This window comes from Capra hircus, chromosome 1 (genome assembly GCF_001704415.2).
Source record: "Capra hircus breed San Clemente chromosome 1, ASM170441v1, whole genome shotgun sequence".
Taxonomy (NCBI): domain Eukaryota; kingdom Metazoa; phylum Chordata; class Mammalia; order Artiodactyla; family Bovidae; genus Capra; species Capra hircus.
The window spans coordinates 53,284,877-53,298,821 of record NC_030808.1 but is presented as its reverse complement, the minus strand read 5'-3'; the positions used below and the strand labels follow the sequence as shown (position 1 = coordinate 53,298,821).

Sequence of the window (13,945 nt, the reverse complement as noted above, 5' to 3'; positions counted from 1 at the left end):
CTTGCCTGGAAAATCCCAAGGACAGAGGAGCCTGGTGGGCTTTAGTTCACGGGGTCGCAAAGAGTCGGACACGACTGAGCGACTTCACTTTCACTTTCATGCATGTCTCTGACTGAGACTTTTAATCTGCTTCATTGTAGAGGAAGAGAAAAATCTGCTAGCAGCTATTACTGCACTTAATAGACTTCTCCGTGCTACAGCAGGAGCAACAAAGTAAAAGCTCAAAGTGATTAAATGACATCTGAGGGTTAAAAATAAATGGCTTCTTCATTCCAAAGATTCTGATGTCATATATGTAAAACACAACACAGATTATGTTCAACCTTGGAGCCACCTGTGAGATCTCAGAGCTCAAGACACATTAAGGAAGAGGGAGAGGTTACCTTGCTGCCATACGAGTCGCCCTGGCAAGCTGACTGAGGCATTCCTTTTCAGTCTGCTCTAGATGAAGCAAACCAAAATCTCTACGACACTGTAAGAAATATACCTACAGATTTTTGAGAGAAAGAGAAAGAAGTGAAAGGTGTCCTTATAGAAGAACACATTTTTCTTCAAACATTTCAAGCAAACTTAAAGCTATTTTAAAAGATCTCTTCTAATAGCACCTGAGCTTCTTTCCTGACCATAACACATTAAAGCTCTTTGATCAATCCTGAAGTTCTACTATTTTTATTCAAAAGTTACATGGTTGGTAAACATTTTAGAACATTAGTTTTCAAACTTGCATATGCAATGGAATCATCTCAGAAACTTTAAAAAAGGCTGCTTTGGTTCCAGAGATTTTAATGTAATTGATTCTAGGTGCAACCTGGTAAATGGGGTTTTTAAAACCTCTCAGATTATGCAGCAAAGTTTCAGTTCAGTTCAGTTTCTCAGTCATGTTTGACTCTTTGTGACCCCATGAACCACAGCATGCCAGGCCTCCCTGTCCATCACCAACTCCCGGAGTTCACTCAAACTCATGTCCATCGAGTCAGTGATGCCATCCAGCCATCTCATTCTCTGTCGTCCCCTTCTCCTCCTGCCCCCAATCCCTCCCAGCATCAGAGTCTTTTCCAACGAGTCAACTCTTCGCATGAGGTGGCCAAAGTACTGGAGTTTCAGCTTTAGCATCAGTCCTTCCAAAGAACACCCAGGACTGATCTCCTTCAGAATGGAATGGTTGGATCTTCTTGCAGTCCAAGGGACTCTCAAGAGTCTTCTCCAACACCACAGTTCAAAAGCATCAAATTCTTTGGTGCTCAGCTTTCTTCACGGTCCAACTCTCACATCCATACATGACCACTGGAAAAACCATAGCCTTGACTAGACAGACCTTTGTTGGCAAAGTAATGTCTCTGCTTTTGAATATGCTATCTAGGTTGGTCATAACTTTCCCCTCAAGGAGTAAGCATCTTTTAATTTCATGGCTGCAGTCACCATCTGCAGTGATTTTGGAGCCCAAAAATATCAAGTCTGACACTGTTTCCCCATCTATCTCCCATGAAGTAATGGGACCAGATGCCATGATCTTCATTTTCTGAATGTTGAGCTTTAAGCCAACTTTTTCACTCTCCTCTTTCACTTTCATCAAGGGGCTTTTTAGTTCCTCTTCACGTTCTGCCATAAGGGTGGTGTCATCTGCAAAGTTTAAGAACACTCAAAAGAAGAAGTCCTGCTATTTGACTTTTGTTTTCATTGATGAAGGAGTAAAAAAACAATGAGACCATATAGGACTAAGCCACCCAAATGGGGCTTGGAGGTCATCTAGTCTGATGTCTCTCCAAGTATTATTGAAGCATGGTCATTTGGCCTTTGTTTTTTTCTATGGATCACTCAATAGTCACTGAAGATAGCTTACTATACTCTTGGACAGCATTAAATGTTTCTAAAATTAAGAAACTGAAGTAGAAACTTTCCAATTAAAAGCAGTGAAAAAGTCTACAAACTTGAGTTCTTAAGGTAATCTGAGGTTGTTTTCTTTCCCCAGTTAAATTTAATACTCTAATACATCACTCTCCAGGGATTTTTGGTGCAAAGATCAACCCTTGATTGTTGAGCTCTGGATTTCAGAGTACTCTGTTAAAAACAGACCTTACCCATGACAAAGGTGAGAAGGTTTGTGATAATTTTAATGTCAATGAGCTCTCCAAAACTTTGAATTTTATTGTACATCAAGATTGGTTATCTACAAATAAAAATTACACACATACATAAAATCACATTTCTTTTGAGAAATCCTAGCTGTGGTGTTCAAAAATAACTTAGGAGAGACTGGATGACTTTCTAGGGGAAGAGGTAAGTTAGTTTTTGACTGGAATGTATGGTGTGTGTGTGGTTTTGAAATATCTATACAGTTAAACAGCAAAGAAAGGATTTATTATAGCAGCAGTGAAATATTATTCTTAGACATTTGGCTTAGTCACCTGGTTTAATGAGAATTTTCCAAAATCAGTATGATATATATACTTAAGCAAACCAATTTCTTGGAGTCATTTTGGGGAAAACAACGTAAGATCATCAATCTTCAAGTAAATATACAAAACACCAATGAGTCAAAAGAAAAGCACAAGAGTTTGAACTGTTTTTCTGGCTGATCCTAAGATGTCTTAATTCTGTTTATTTAAAAAACAATCTTTTCAAAATTCTTAAGTATTTTAGTATTTACTAGTACACAAATAAAACTTCCCTCCCCAACTCCATCTCTCTTTTTTTTTTTTTACCTCAGCTGTTAAAGCCCTGCTAGTTTCTGCATTCAGTTTGTTTAAGTATGTTTTAATCGTGCTTTCCAGATTATGCTTCTCCATTTCCCACTGAGATCTGAAATATATGATAATTAAAGAGTCAGTAACATTGCAGCAAGGTCAGACTCTTCCACTTTATTCAGGAGGCACACAGATACAAGCTATTCAATGAATAGGAAATGATTTTCTGAAAACTATACGGCACATAGAAGCAAGACGAGACACTGCTTAACCCTTAGTGTTATCCTTTACTATCATGAGTGTGGAAGGTTTAAAGTTGTCAGTACAGAGGTTATGATTTAAAACTTGGCTCTGAAATCAAGCTGTCTGAAGATGAATCTGACCTTCACAACTTATTAAATGTGAAACCATGAACAAGTTACTTCTCTATACCTCAGTTTCCTCATATAGAAAAATGGAGAAAATTATATTCCTTACCTCAGAGAGTTGTTGTGAAACATTCATTCAGATAATATATATTAAGTACTTGCATCTGGCACATATTAAGTACTAAGTAATAAGCTATTATTATTAACAAATTTTACATCAAATAAAGGTTCTACCAGCCTTTTTATAACAATAGCAACCATCCCTGTAATAAAGCTACATCACTGTATTAACATATTTTACTGGTTATCTCAGTGCTCATATTCAGTACCTCAGAATGAAACCAATTCCTACAGGTTGAGAAAGAGAGGAGGAGATGCTGATAAGGATATTATTTATGAAGGACTTTGTGGAAAATGGTTACCTATGAGGTTTCTCTTTTTCCTAACCCATTTCAACTTCCTACACTTGAGCCCCAGAACACTAGACCATACATACCAAATTATATTCCCAATGAAAGCATTTAATTGGACATATAGCATTGTAATAAGAACTTTTTCACAAGGCTTTCCTCAGTGTTTTATTATTAGAAACATCTGGATGCTTGAATACCTGACAATATCTGACAAACATTTATGAGAAGCTTGATAAAATAATATGTTGTTAATATCCATTAAGGCCAGAGTATTTTGAGGGGAAAAATTATAAAATATGGAAAGAGTCAACAAAAAGGAATTATAATGCCATTGAATGCTGTGAAAATTTTGCCTGTGAGAGAAAAAAATAAATTGGATTTCATCAAACTTAACTGTGCTTCAAAGGACATCATCAAGGAAGTAAAAACACAATCCACAGAATGGAAGAAAATATTTATAAATCGTGTATCTGACAAGGAACTTGTGTCCAGAATATACAAAGAACTCTTAAAAGTCAATAGTTATAAGAGAAAAAAGTGAAAGTGAAAGTCAGTCACGCGGTCAAGACCGACTGTGATCCCATGGACTGTAGCCTGCCTGGCTCCTCTGTCCACAGAATTCTCCAGGAAACAGTACTAGAGTGGGTTGCCAGTTTCTTCTCCAGGGGATCTTCCTGACTCAGGGATTGAACCTGGGTCTCCTGCATTGCAGACAGATTCTTTACCAACTTAGCCACTAGGGAAGCCCAGTGAAAGAGAAACAATCTAATATTAAAAATATTCAAAGGAAGTAAATGGACACTTCTCCAAGTAGATGCACAAATAGACAGTAAGCACATGAAAAGATAACTATTAGGAAAATGCAAATAAAAACCACAAAGATATATACCACTTCACAAATACTATGATGGGTGAAACAAAAACAGATAACATAAGTATTGGTGAGAATGTAGAGAATCAAAATACTCATACATTGCTGATGGGATTGTAAAATGGTACAGTCACTTAGAAGACAGTCTGGCAGTTCATCCAAAAGTTAAACACAGAGCTTACTGCATGTCTTACCAAATCTACTCTTAGGTATATACCCAAGAGAACTAAAAGCATATGTCCACACAAAAAAATTTGTATACAAATATTCATAACAGCATTACTGATAATAGTCAAAACTGCAAACAAACGAAATGTCCATCAACTGATGAAAAATGTGGTGTATCCATATAATGGAATGTTATCTGTCCATAAAAAAGGAATGAGTACTGATACCTGCTGCAATATGGATGAACCTTGAAAACATCATGTTAAGTGAAAGAAGTTAATCAGAAAAGGCATGTATTATATGACTCCATTTATATGAAATGTCCAGACCGAAAAAAAAAAAAAGACTAGTGGTTGCCAGAAGTTGGGGGAAAAGAGAATCAGTGATTTCTAATGGATCCAGGGTTTCTTTTATGGGTGATAAAAATATCCTAGAATTGGATAGTGGTGATGGTTGTAATCCTGTGAATATACTAAAAAACAAGTAATTGTATACTTTAACAAGGTGAATCTTATTCTATATGCACTAGATCTCAAAACAACAATTATAAAAAAATGTATGAATCAGAACAAAATTTAGCCAGTTTCATAAAGCAGTCACAGATAGCAGTAATGATTGCAATAAAGAGAAAAGAACTCATAAGCCCTGGTCTCTGACAGTAGTCTATTGTAGGACCAGCTGTTTGTTACCTTTTCATAGAAAGTTGCTCTTTAAGGTTCTTAATCTCATTATCTTTAGCATGGCTCTGACGCTGTAATCTAAGAAGAAAGAACGCCATAAAATGTTAGAAATCGTTTGTTATTAATAGTCAGAACAATTCTATTTGTAGCTGAGGAGGAACCAAGTATGCCCATCTTTTGTCAGAGTGTAGCACCTGTGTCGGGGAGCGGGGGGGGTGGTGTGGAGCTACTGCTGTTTGGCTAGAGTAAATGTGTAGTGCCAAAAAGGTTTCATGTTATTCTATCTTCCTTTCCCTCATCATTTGGTTAAAGGGAACAGACTTTTCTTGGTGCTTTAGTGCCCCCCTCCCCTGTGCTTACTAGCAATTTCATGTTGGAGGTTTCTGCAGTGCCCTGTCTAGTATACATGGAAGGCAATAAGAAAAATCACTGTCACATCATTCTTCAAGTTCTAAGGTTTCTAGACAGTCACCTTTCTTCTTCTACCTTTCAGAGTCTTCCTATGTTCGTTGTGTTCTATCCAGGGTGTTTTAGTTTTAAGGAGGACTTGCAACTCAAGAAGCTACTACCTGTTGGTAAAGTGGTGGTCCCTCTATTGTATGTAATTTTAATCCTCTCATATGAGGCCTACTGTTCTACTGCAAACTTGGGAACCTTCATATCGTCCAGCTTTGTTGCACAGATGTCTTGTATTGTGCTTCTTGAAATAATCCTATTCAGTCTTACTCCATCCCCACAGTGACCCTGGGATAGAACTGATGGGATGGTTGAAGGTTTGTGCCCACGGTCTTCTAGATCTTTGTGGAGGAAGAGTTTAAAGCTTAGTTTCATTCAGTGATCTCAGAAAAGAAACCCACATGTTAGCATTGTGAAATAGGAAGCATACAGCCATCCACTGATAACGGGATGCAGTGAAGAAGCTTGCAAACTTTATCTGTGTTTGATGTCACATAGTTACGTCATTCGGAGAAGGCAATGGCACCCACTCCAGTCCTCTTGCCTGGAAAATCCCATAGGCAGAGGAGCCTGGTAGGCTGCAGTCCATGGGGTCGCTAACAGTCGGACACGACTGAGTGATTTCACTTTCCCTTTTCACTTTCATGCATTGGAGAAGGAAATGGCAACCCACTCCAGTGTTCTTGCCTAGAGAATCCCAGGGACGGGGGAGCCTGGTGGGCTGGCGTCTATGGGGTCACACAGAGTCGGACACGACTGAAGCAACTTAGCAGCAGCAGCAGCAGCATATTAATCTGTATTTTCCACAAGCTCACAGTTAATATCTGATACGTCTTGGCATCTTTTACATGTCCTTGCATAATTGTTTGCACACCGTGGGAACTTGATAAATGTTTGATGTCCTCACGCAATGAACACACAAGCTAGAATTCTTTTATGAGAACACCTGATTAGAGAATTTGATGGACTCAGCTTTTTATAACTGGTTGCTTTCACTGGGTGAGGTGTCAAGATTGAAGAGGAACATCTCAGATAGTGAAGGAGAAAGGCAGCTGCATGGGTGGCATTGCTTTTCTGATCTCTGCTGCCATGTAACATATTCATGGATTGGTCATTATCTTCCAGGCTAAAAGACAAAGTTTTGAATCCTGAAGTGTGGTTTCTTAAGTGATGTCAGCCAGTTTAGTTCGCCCCAGCTATCTTAGGTCCACAAACCTGAAAGTGTTTGCAAGTGATATCATGTTGCCAGAGGTATGGCATCCTGTTCTTCCTTAAAACCCCTTCAGGTTGAATGATATGTTATGTGGGAGAAAATTTAAGACCAAAATCTCTGTCAAGCATTTTTCCAATTTTCCAATTGGCATCATGAGTTCCTTACACTGAGGTACTCCCTAGAACCTATTTTCATTATTAGCAGTCTAGGAACTGCTGCTGCTGCTAAGTCGCTCAGTCGTGTCCAACTCTTCGCGAGCCCGTGGACTGCAGCCTACCAGGCTCCTCCGCCCATGGGATTTTCCAGGCAGGAGAACTGGAGTGGGTTGCCACTGCCTTCTCCGCTAGGAACTGCAGTGGATTTCAAATCAGACATCATGAATGACTGGTATTTTGTGGTATCACTGTTTATCAAAATAATATGTTACAAATTATACTGTTATTTCACCCAACAGTGGTTTGAGGCAGTGGCTAGATTAAAAAGAATGGAGCAAGGATACTAATTTTCCATATTAAATCAGAATTTTTTAGTCTTAGGCATTTAATACTTAAGGTTGTAAGAGATATGAGATTGATAGGGGAGAGAAGATTCTCCAGGAATTTGATTTGTTTTCAATATCTTGTGCTTAAAACACAAATACTCTCAGAAACCAACATTAAAAAGTATTAAAGTGAGTCAGTGATGTATTTGAGGAATGTAATTCTCATACGCTATAAACTAGCCAATCATTAGTCACATTTTTACAAATTAGAGCCATGACCTGAAAGTTAATTATCATTCTCATGTAATTCTATTATCTTCACACTTATTCAGCCAATATATGAAAAGCTTGATATATAGAGTGAGCAGTTGCTTATTTCTCAATCCAGCTGGCAAGGCAAAAAATACAGTGGGTTTTTTACCAAGTGCAGTCCTTGTGGTTGGCAGTTCCTAATGTGTAGTCACAATGCCACCTAGTGGCTACATAGGGATTATCTTTTAACACAGGATTTTCTTCTATCAACAGATTTGTACTTACTTGGACATCTTACTGATTCCAAAAGCCACTTGTTGGTTAAGAGATGCGATGATTTTATCTTTCTTTTTAATCTGCATTTGGTTTTCTTGCCACCACAAAGTCACTGTTTTCAACTGTCTTTTGAAATCCTGATTGATGAAAAATATTATTTCAACTAATTTTGTTCAAGTCTTCAAAAATTTAAAGAAAAAAATTGGACTCTTCAAAAACTCTCTCTCACTTGCCTGAGATCTAAGGGCAGAAGTACTTACTTCACACTGATAGTGCAATTTACAAAGCTGCCGTTGTCGAGCGAGCTTTTCCTTCTCAGTTTCCCCATATTCTGTAGTTATCTTGGTTGAGCCCTATTGAGCAAACGGAATATGAATGCTTTATTTTTCTCTTTAAAAAAGCACTTAGGGGGCTTCCCCTGTGGCTCAGCGGTAAAGAATCCACCTACCAATGTAAGTGCCATGGGTTCAATCCCTCTCCTGGAAGATCCTATATTCTGTGGAGCAGCTAAGCCTGTGCTCCACAACCAGAGAAGCCACCGCAATGAGATGCATGCATACCGCAACTAGAGAGTAGCCCCCACTTGCCACAGCTACAGAAAAACCCACACAGCAACAAAGACCCAGCACAGACAGAAATAAATAAGTAACTTAAAAAAAAAAGCACTTAATATGACAGTTATTTAAAGGAAAAGCACTACTATTTTAGTTATTTGGTGGGTATTTAAGTTGCTAACTCATGCATTACAGCTTTCAATGCAAACATCATTCTCTGATTAGTTTAAATAAATCTACCTCTCTCCAATTACAGCATTCACTGTACCAGAGTTACTTGTCTGCTGCTGCTACTACTGGATAATGTTAACTGCAAGCTCACCATTTTTAAAGTTTTTTTGGTAATGCTTTTGTTGTCACAAGATCATATGAAGCAGGTACTCGATATTCCTATTTTAGAGATGATAAAACTAGGTAACTTGCCCAAGGTCACACAGTAAGTGAAACAGCCAGAATTCTAACTCAGGCAACCTTGATTGCTCAAGTACCTAATTATTACCTTAGGAATTATCACCTTAGGTTAATGTTCAATTTCTCCACTGGATTATAAACACTATCATCACAGGGACCATATCTTGGCATACCTCTTGACACAAAGTAGGTGCTAAGTGCTTTTTGAATAAATGAATGAATAAACATTTTTCAAAATGTGTGTGACATTTTTATTCTATTTTTGAGTTCTCATAGCTGTTGAATGAAAACTAAAGACCCCACATTTAAACCTTAGTGTGACATCTAAAGCCTAGAATATGTCATTTCAGTTAAACTTTATGTATTTTAGTTGGAAAGGAGACATAGAGATATGACAGTCATACTAATGTACTATCAGTCAGAGAATCATTTGCAATGTTTCCTTAGACAATCAACATTATTGATAATATATACTATATATTATACTTAAACCCTGGAACAGGTTATCATAAAATTATCTCAGTATAAAATTCTCATGGGTAAGTAAATCCTGTGGTTTTTCACTGAAAACAAGCTTTCATAGTTTTGTCTCATTAAGCGCTCTGTTGAGCACATAGATCATGCTCATGTGCACCTTCATATATGTATGTCTTCCCCAGCACTGACTACTAACAGGAAAGGAACCCCCAAAAAGTGTTGTTATTAATATTTTTGTAGATATTTCTTCGTAACAGCCAAGTTTAATTATCTAAAAAATGAAAGTAGCTTTGTTTTATAAAGCTATTTAATCCAATGGGATTACCCTAGGGTATTTTTTCTTCCTTGTGTTATTTGAAAACTCTTTATAAGGTATGCATTTGTAATCAACTCTGACCAATACTTTAAATCAGGAAATGGTTTGAGGACTAAAGTGAAGAGTTTCTAGTTCCCAGAGTTCTTTTTTTTCCACAGAGAAGGCAATGGCACCCCACTCCAGTACTCTTGGAAAATCCCATGGACGGAGGAGCCTGGTGGGCTGCAGTCCATGGGGTCGCTAAGAGTCGGACACGACTGAGCGACTTCTCTTTCACTTTTCACTTTCATGCATTGGAGAAGGAAATGGCAACCCACGCCGGTGTTCTTGCCTGGAGAATCCCAGGGATGGGGGACCCTGGTGGGCTGCTGTCTATGGGGTCGCACAGAGTCGGACACAACTGCAGCGACCTAGCAGTAGCAGTAGCAGAGTTCTTTTGTATGTCAGCCATCCCTCTGTTCCTCCTTTCCTACTTTTTCTTTTTCCTCACAAACACAACATAAATCACTAGGTTAATATGATGTTCAAAGAGTCATGGGGAGAAAATCATTAATAATTATTCTAGAAAAAGGAAGGCAGGACTGTACCCTCTCCAGTCAGGCTTACCTGCTGTATCATGTCCAGAATATGCAATTCATCCAGACTATAGAACTTGTCTTCAGTTGTAAAATCTTGAATATTGCTTGCATCATCTTTCATAAATCTACTGATTGCATACAGATTTGCTTGTTCTTTCTTCAACTGCTCTTCCTTTCCTATCATATTTGGGCTATAGTGGTGACATAACCAATGTGATCTTTTATAACTGTATAGTGTTTTTCATCTAAGCCATTATTTCCCAAATTAATATTGTACTGGTCTCGTGAGGTGCTTAGATCAGAAAGGTTCAAAGTTTGGACAGTGCCGATACCATGTATTTCTTTTGGAGACTCACAGTGAATTTTAGCATATTTGAGATAGCACTCAATTGAGGTACCTATTCTGTTCATAGCAGTGCTTCTAAGAATTATGAGACCATGGAGTTCATTTTTCAAGATATAATTATTAACATCAGTTACTTTGAGAAACAATACTTTGGGAAATATAGACAAGCATTTCCACATCTGCTATATTATTTACTCATTACAGCATTCCTGACAGGCAGGTTGGTTTGATCAACTTCAGTACTTAGGTCTCATCTACATTTAAATAGAGGGTTCTGAATAGTAACATACATAAAGCAGATTTAAGATGGAGGTTTGTTTTGTAACAGGTTTTTTTTTTTTTTTTTTTTTTGGTAACAAGATTTTATTAAAAAAAAAACTGTAGTGATAATGAATTTCAGTAACTAGAAACCACTGGGAAAAGAAAGGAAATACTATAAGTACAATGGCAATTCACTCATTTTTATGCCTATGTCTAAAATTTAAACGCGTGCTAGTATCATTTCAGTTGGCCAGTATTTAGTAGCTATGAATTTCCTTCCTAATCTCGCTGAATAATAACAAGAAATAGTACTTTTACATATAGCATGATATAAGTTACTTGACTTTATTAGCAAATAGAAAATAGATGCAATAGTACTTATTTTAGGTCAATGAGATCTAGAAAAAAGGACATATTATGCTTGTAGAATAACTTGTAAAACACTACAGAACAGTCATGACATATCACTGAAGTATTCTAGACTAACTCAAACGTTTTGCAAAGTTCAATGAAATAAATTACTTGTTTAGACCACCATTCCAAAACTCAGTTTTCCATATTACTTCAACAGTTTTAAAAAATTTATATTCTTCCTGAAACCACAACAGATGTAAAAATATGAATTTATACTTTTGAAAAGCTAGAAAAGGTTACTTCTAAATTTTTAAAGTATGATAATAGCATTGTGATAATGTAGGGAAATATTCTTCGATCAAAGAGATGTAAACTGAAGCATGTAGAGATAAAATTATACAGTTTTGAGACTGAAAACATTCAAAAAATAAATGTGAAGGGAAGAATGAAGCAAATGTGGGAAAACAATGAAAACTGTAAAATCACAACAACTACGGAAAATTCTCAAAGAGGTGGGAATATCAGACCACCTTTCCTGTCTCCTGAGAAACCTGTATGCCAAGAATTAACAGTTAGAACTGGACATGGAACAACTGACTGATTCAAAATTGGGAAAGGAGTACATCAAGGCTGCATATTGTCACCCTGCTTATTTAACTTATGTGCAGAGTATATCATGTGAAATGCCAGGCTGGATGATTACCTGAAATCAAGATTGCCAGGAGAAATACCAACGACCTCATATATGCAGATGATACCACTCTAATGGCAGAAAGTGAGAGGAACTAAAGAGCCTCTTGATGAGGGTGAAAGAGAAGAGTGAAAAAGTTGGCTTAAAACCCAACATTCAAAAAACTAAGATCATTGCATCTGGTTACATCACTTCATGGCAAATAGAAGAGGGGAAAGTGAAAGCAGTGACAGACTTTATTTTCTTGGGCTCCAAAATCACTGCAGATGGTCCAGTGACTGCAGGCATTAAATTAAAAGATGTTCACTCGTTGGAAGGAAAGCTATGACAAACCTAGACAGCATATTAGAAAGCAGAGACATGAATTTGCCAGCAAAGGTCTGTATAGTTAAAGCTGTGGATTTCCCAGTAGTCACAGAAGGATGTGAGACTTGGACTGTAAAGAAGGCTGAGTGCCGAAGAATTGATGTTTTCAAACTGCGGTGTTGGGGAAGACTCTTGATGGTCCCTTGGACTTAAAGAACATCAGATCAGTCAATCCTAAAGAAAATCAACCCTGAATGTTCTTTGGAAGGACTGACATTGAAGTGGAAGCTCCAATACTTCGGCCACCTGATGTGAAGAACCAACTCATTGGCAAAGGCCCAGACGCTGGGAAAGATTAAAGGCAAAAGGAGAAAAGGGCAGCAGAGGATGAGATGGTTAGATACCCTCACTGACTCAATGGACATGAATTTGAGCAAACTCTGGGAGATAGTGAAGGACAGGGAAGCCTGGTGTGCTGCAGTCCACGGGGTCACAAAGAGTCAGACAAGACTTCGTGATTGAACAACAACAGACATAACCTTGAAAAGACACAGACACACACTATCAGTTTAGTGGCTCAACTTGTTGACAGAGAAAGTGAAAACCCATCTTGGATGATGAACTATTAATGTACCAAGTGGATCATGTCCATTATCAATGAGAAAATATCAACTACAAGATGCTTTAAAGCTAACAAAGTATGTTCTTGTTACCATTTTAAAGATAAGTATGTCCTTACAGAGAGTTCTCCATAGCTACTACTTTTCAGTTAACAAAACTTTTAACTGATCTCTTCATGGGATGTCGCCCCTACTTCCTTTCTCTACTACACGGTCATTAATCATGTTGCTGGAGAATATAGCTCACAATTATCTTCAGGCATTAACAGGTGCTCAGTAAAGGTTCAAAATTCACTGTTAACAACTGGGATCATAAAAAAATAAGACATCTTAGATTAATTAAACAAACCAAACCGCATGAAACTCTTTTTGTAAAAGGGGTTACTGGGACAAAAGATAATCTGTCTTTAAGGTTAAGTTTTATTTTGTCTACATTGGCTAACTATAATATAGACTGTATTTTAAAAGATTTTATGCTGGAAACAAATTTAGTCCTTATTAGCACTGGATGACTCTTGAGTAGCCACACAGAAAAGTGGTAAGAGATTCTATTCTCCCAAAACAAGTGATAATTTAACTTTCTGTCACTTTCAATAAAAAACCCCAAAACTTATTAAGATAAAAAAACTGTCTTTTCTTCTCTTAAGAATATTACCATATTCTGAGAATATGTACCAAAGCAAGGTTGTGTCATACTGGTAAAGCACACTTGGAAAGTACTAAGAAAAAATTTTAAATGAAATAAATACTTACACTTGCTCTTCTTTTGATTCCTTATTCTGAAAAATAACACCAAGAATTAGTATTATATATTAACTGTGTTGGTACAGTACAGTGATCTAACTGAATTTAGACATTTCTCAAGTTTTGGGGGGATCCTTGATGGCTCAAAGGTAAAGAATATGCCTGCAATGCAGGAGACATGGGTTTGATTCATGGGTTGGGAAGATCCCCTGAAGAAGGGCATGGCACTCCCACGCTAGTATTTTTGGCTGGGAAATCTCATGGATAGAGGAGCCCAGCAGGCTACAGTCCATGGGGTCAGAAAGGCTGGACACAATTTAGTGACTACTACACCACCACCGCCACCACCACCACCACCACCACCACCACCACCACCACCACCACCACCAAGCTTTCTGACCACAACCAACATAAATATATTTTAC

At 37.6% G+C, this 13,945-nt stretch overlaps 1 protein-coding gene across 4 annotated transcripts in view; it reads right to left on the bottom strand.

The window, feature by feature from the left end:
* The window catches only part of DZIP3 (DAZ interacting zinc finger protein 3), a 116,325-nt gene that overhangs the window by 18,412 nt on the left and 83,968 nt on the right, over positions 1-13,945 (bottom strand). For 2 of the 4 annotated variants that reach the window (XM_018063563.1, XM_018063737.1), the window contains exons 19-25: positions 13,530-13,555; positions 10,227-10,389; positions 8,096-8,215; positions 7,872-7,999; positions 5,194-5,262; positions 2,703-2,799; positions 384-487 (exon numbers count right to left, since the gene is read on the bottom strand). In XM_018063563.1, the coding sequence (XP_017919052.1) occupies positions 384-487; positions 2,703-2,799; positions 5,194-5,262; positions 7,872-7,999; positions 8,096-8,215; positions 10,227-10,389; positions 13,530-13,555 (707 nt within the window). The remainder of the gene's footprint in view (positions 1-383; positions 488-2,702; positions 2,800-5,193; positions 5,263-7,871; positions 8,000-8,095; positions 8,216-10,226; positions 10,390-13,529; positions 13,556-13,945) is intronic. The other 2 variants (XM_018063598.1, XM_018063670.1) reach the window with 1 other exon arrangement.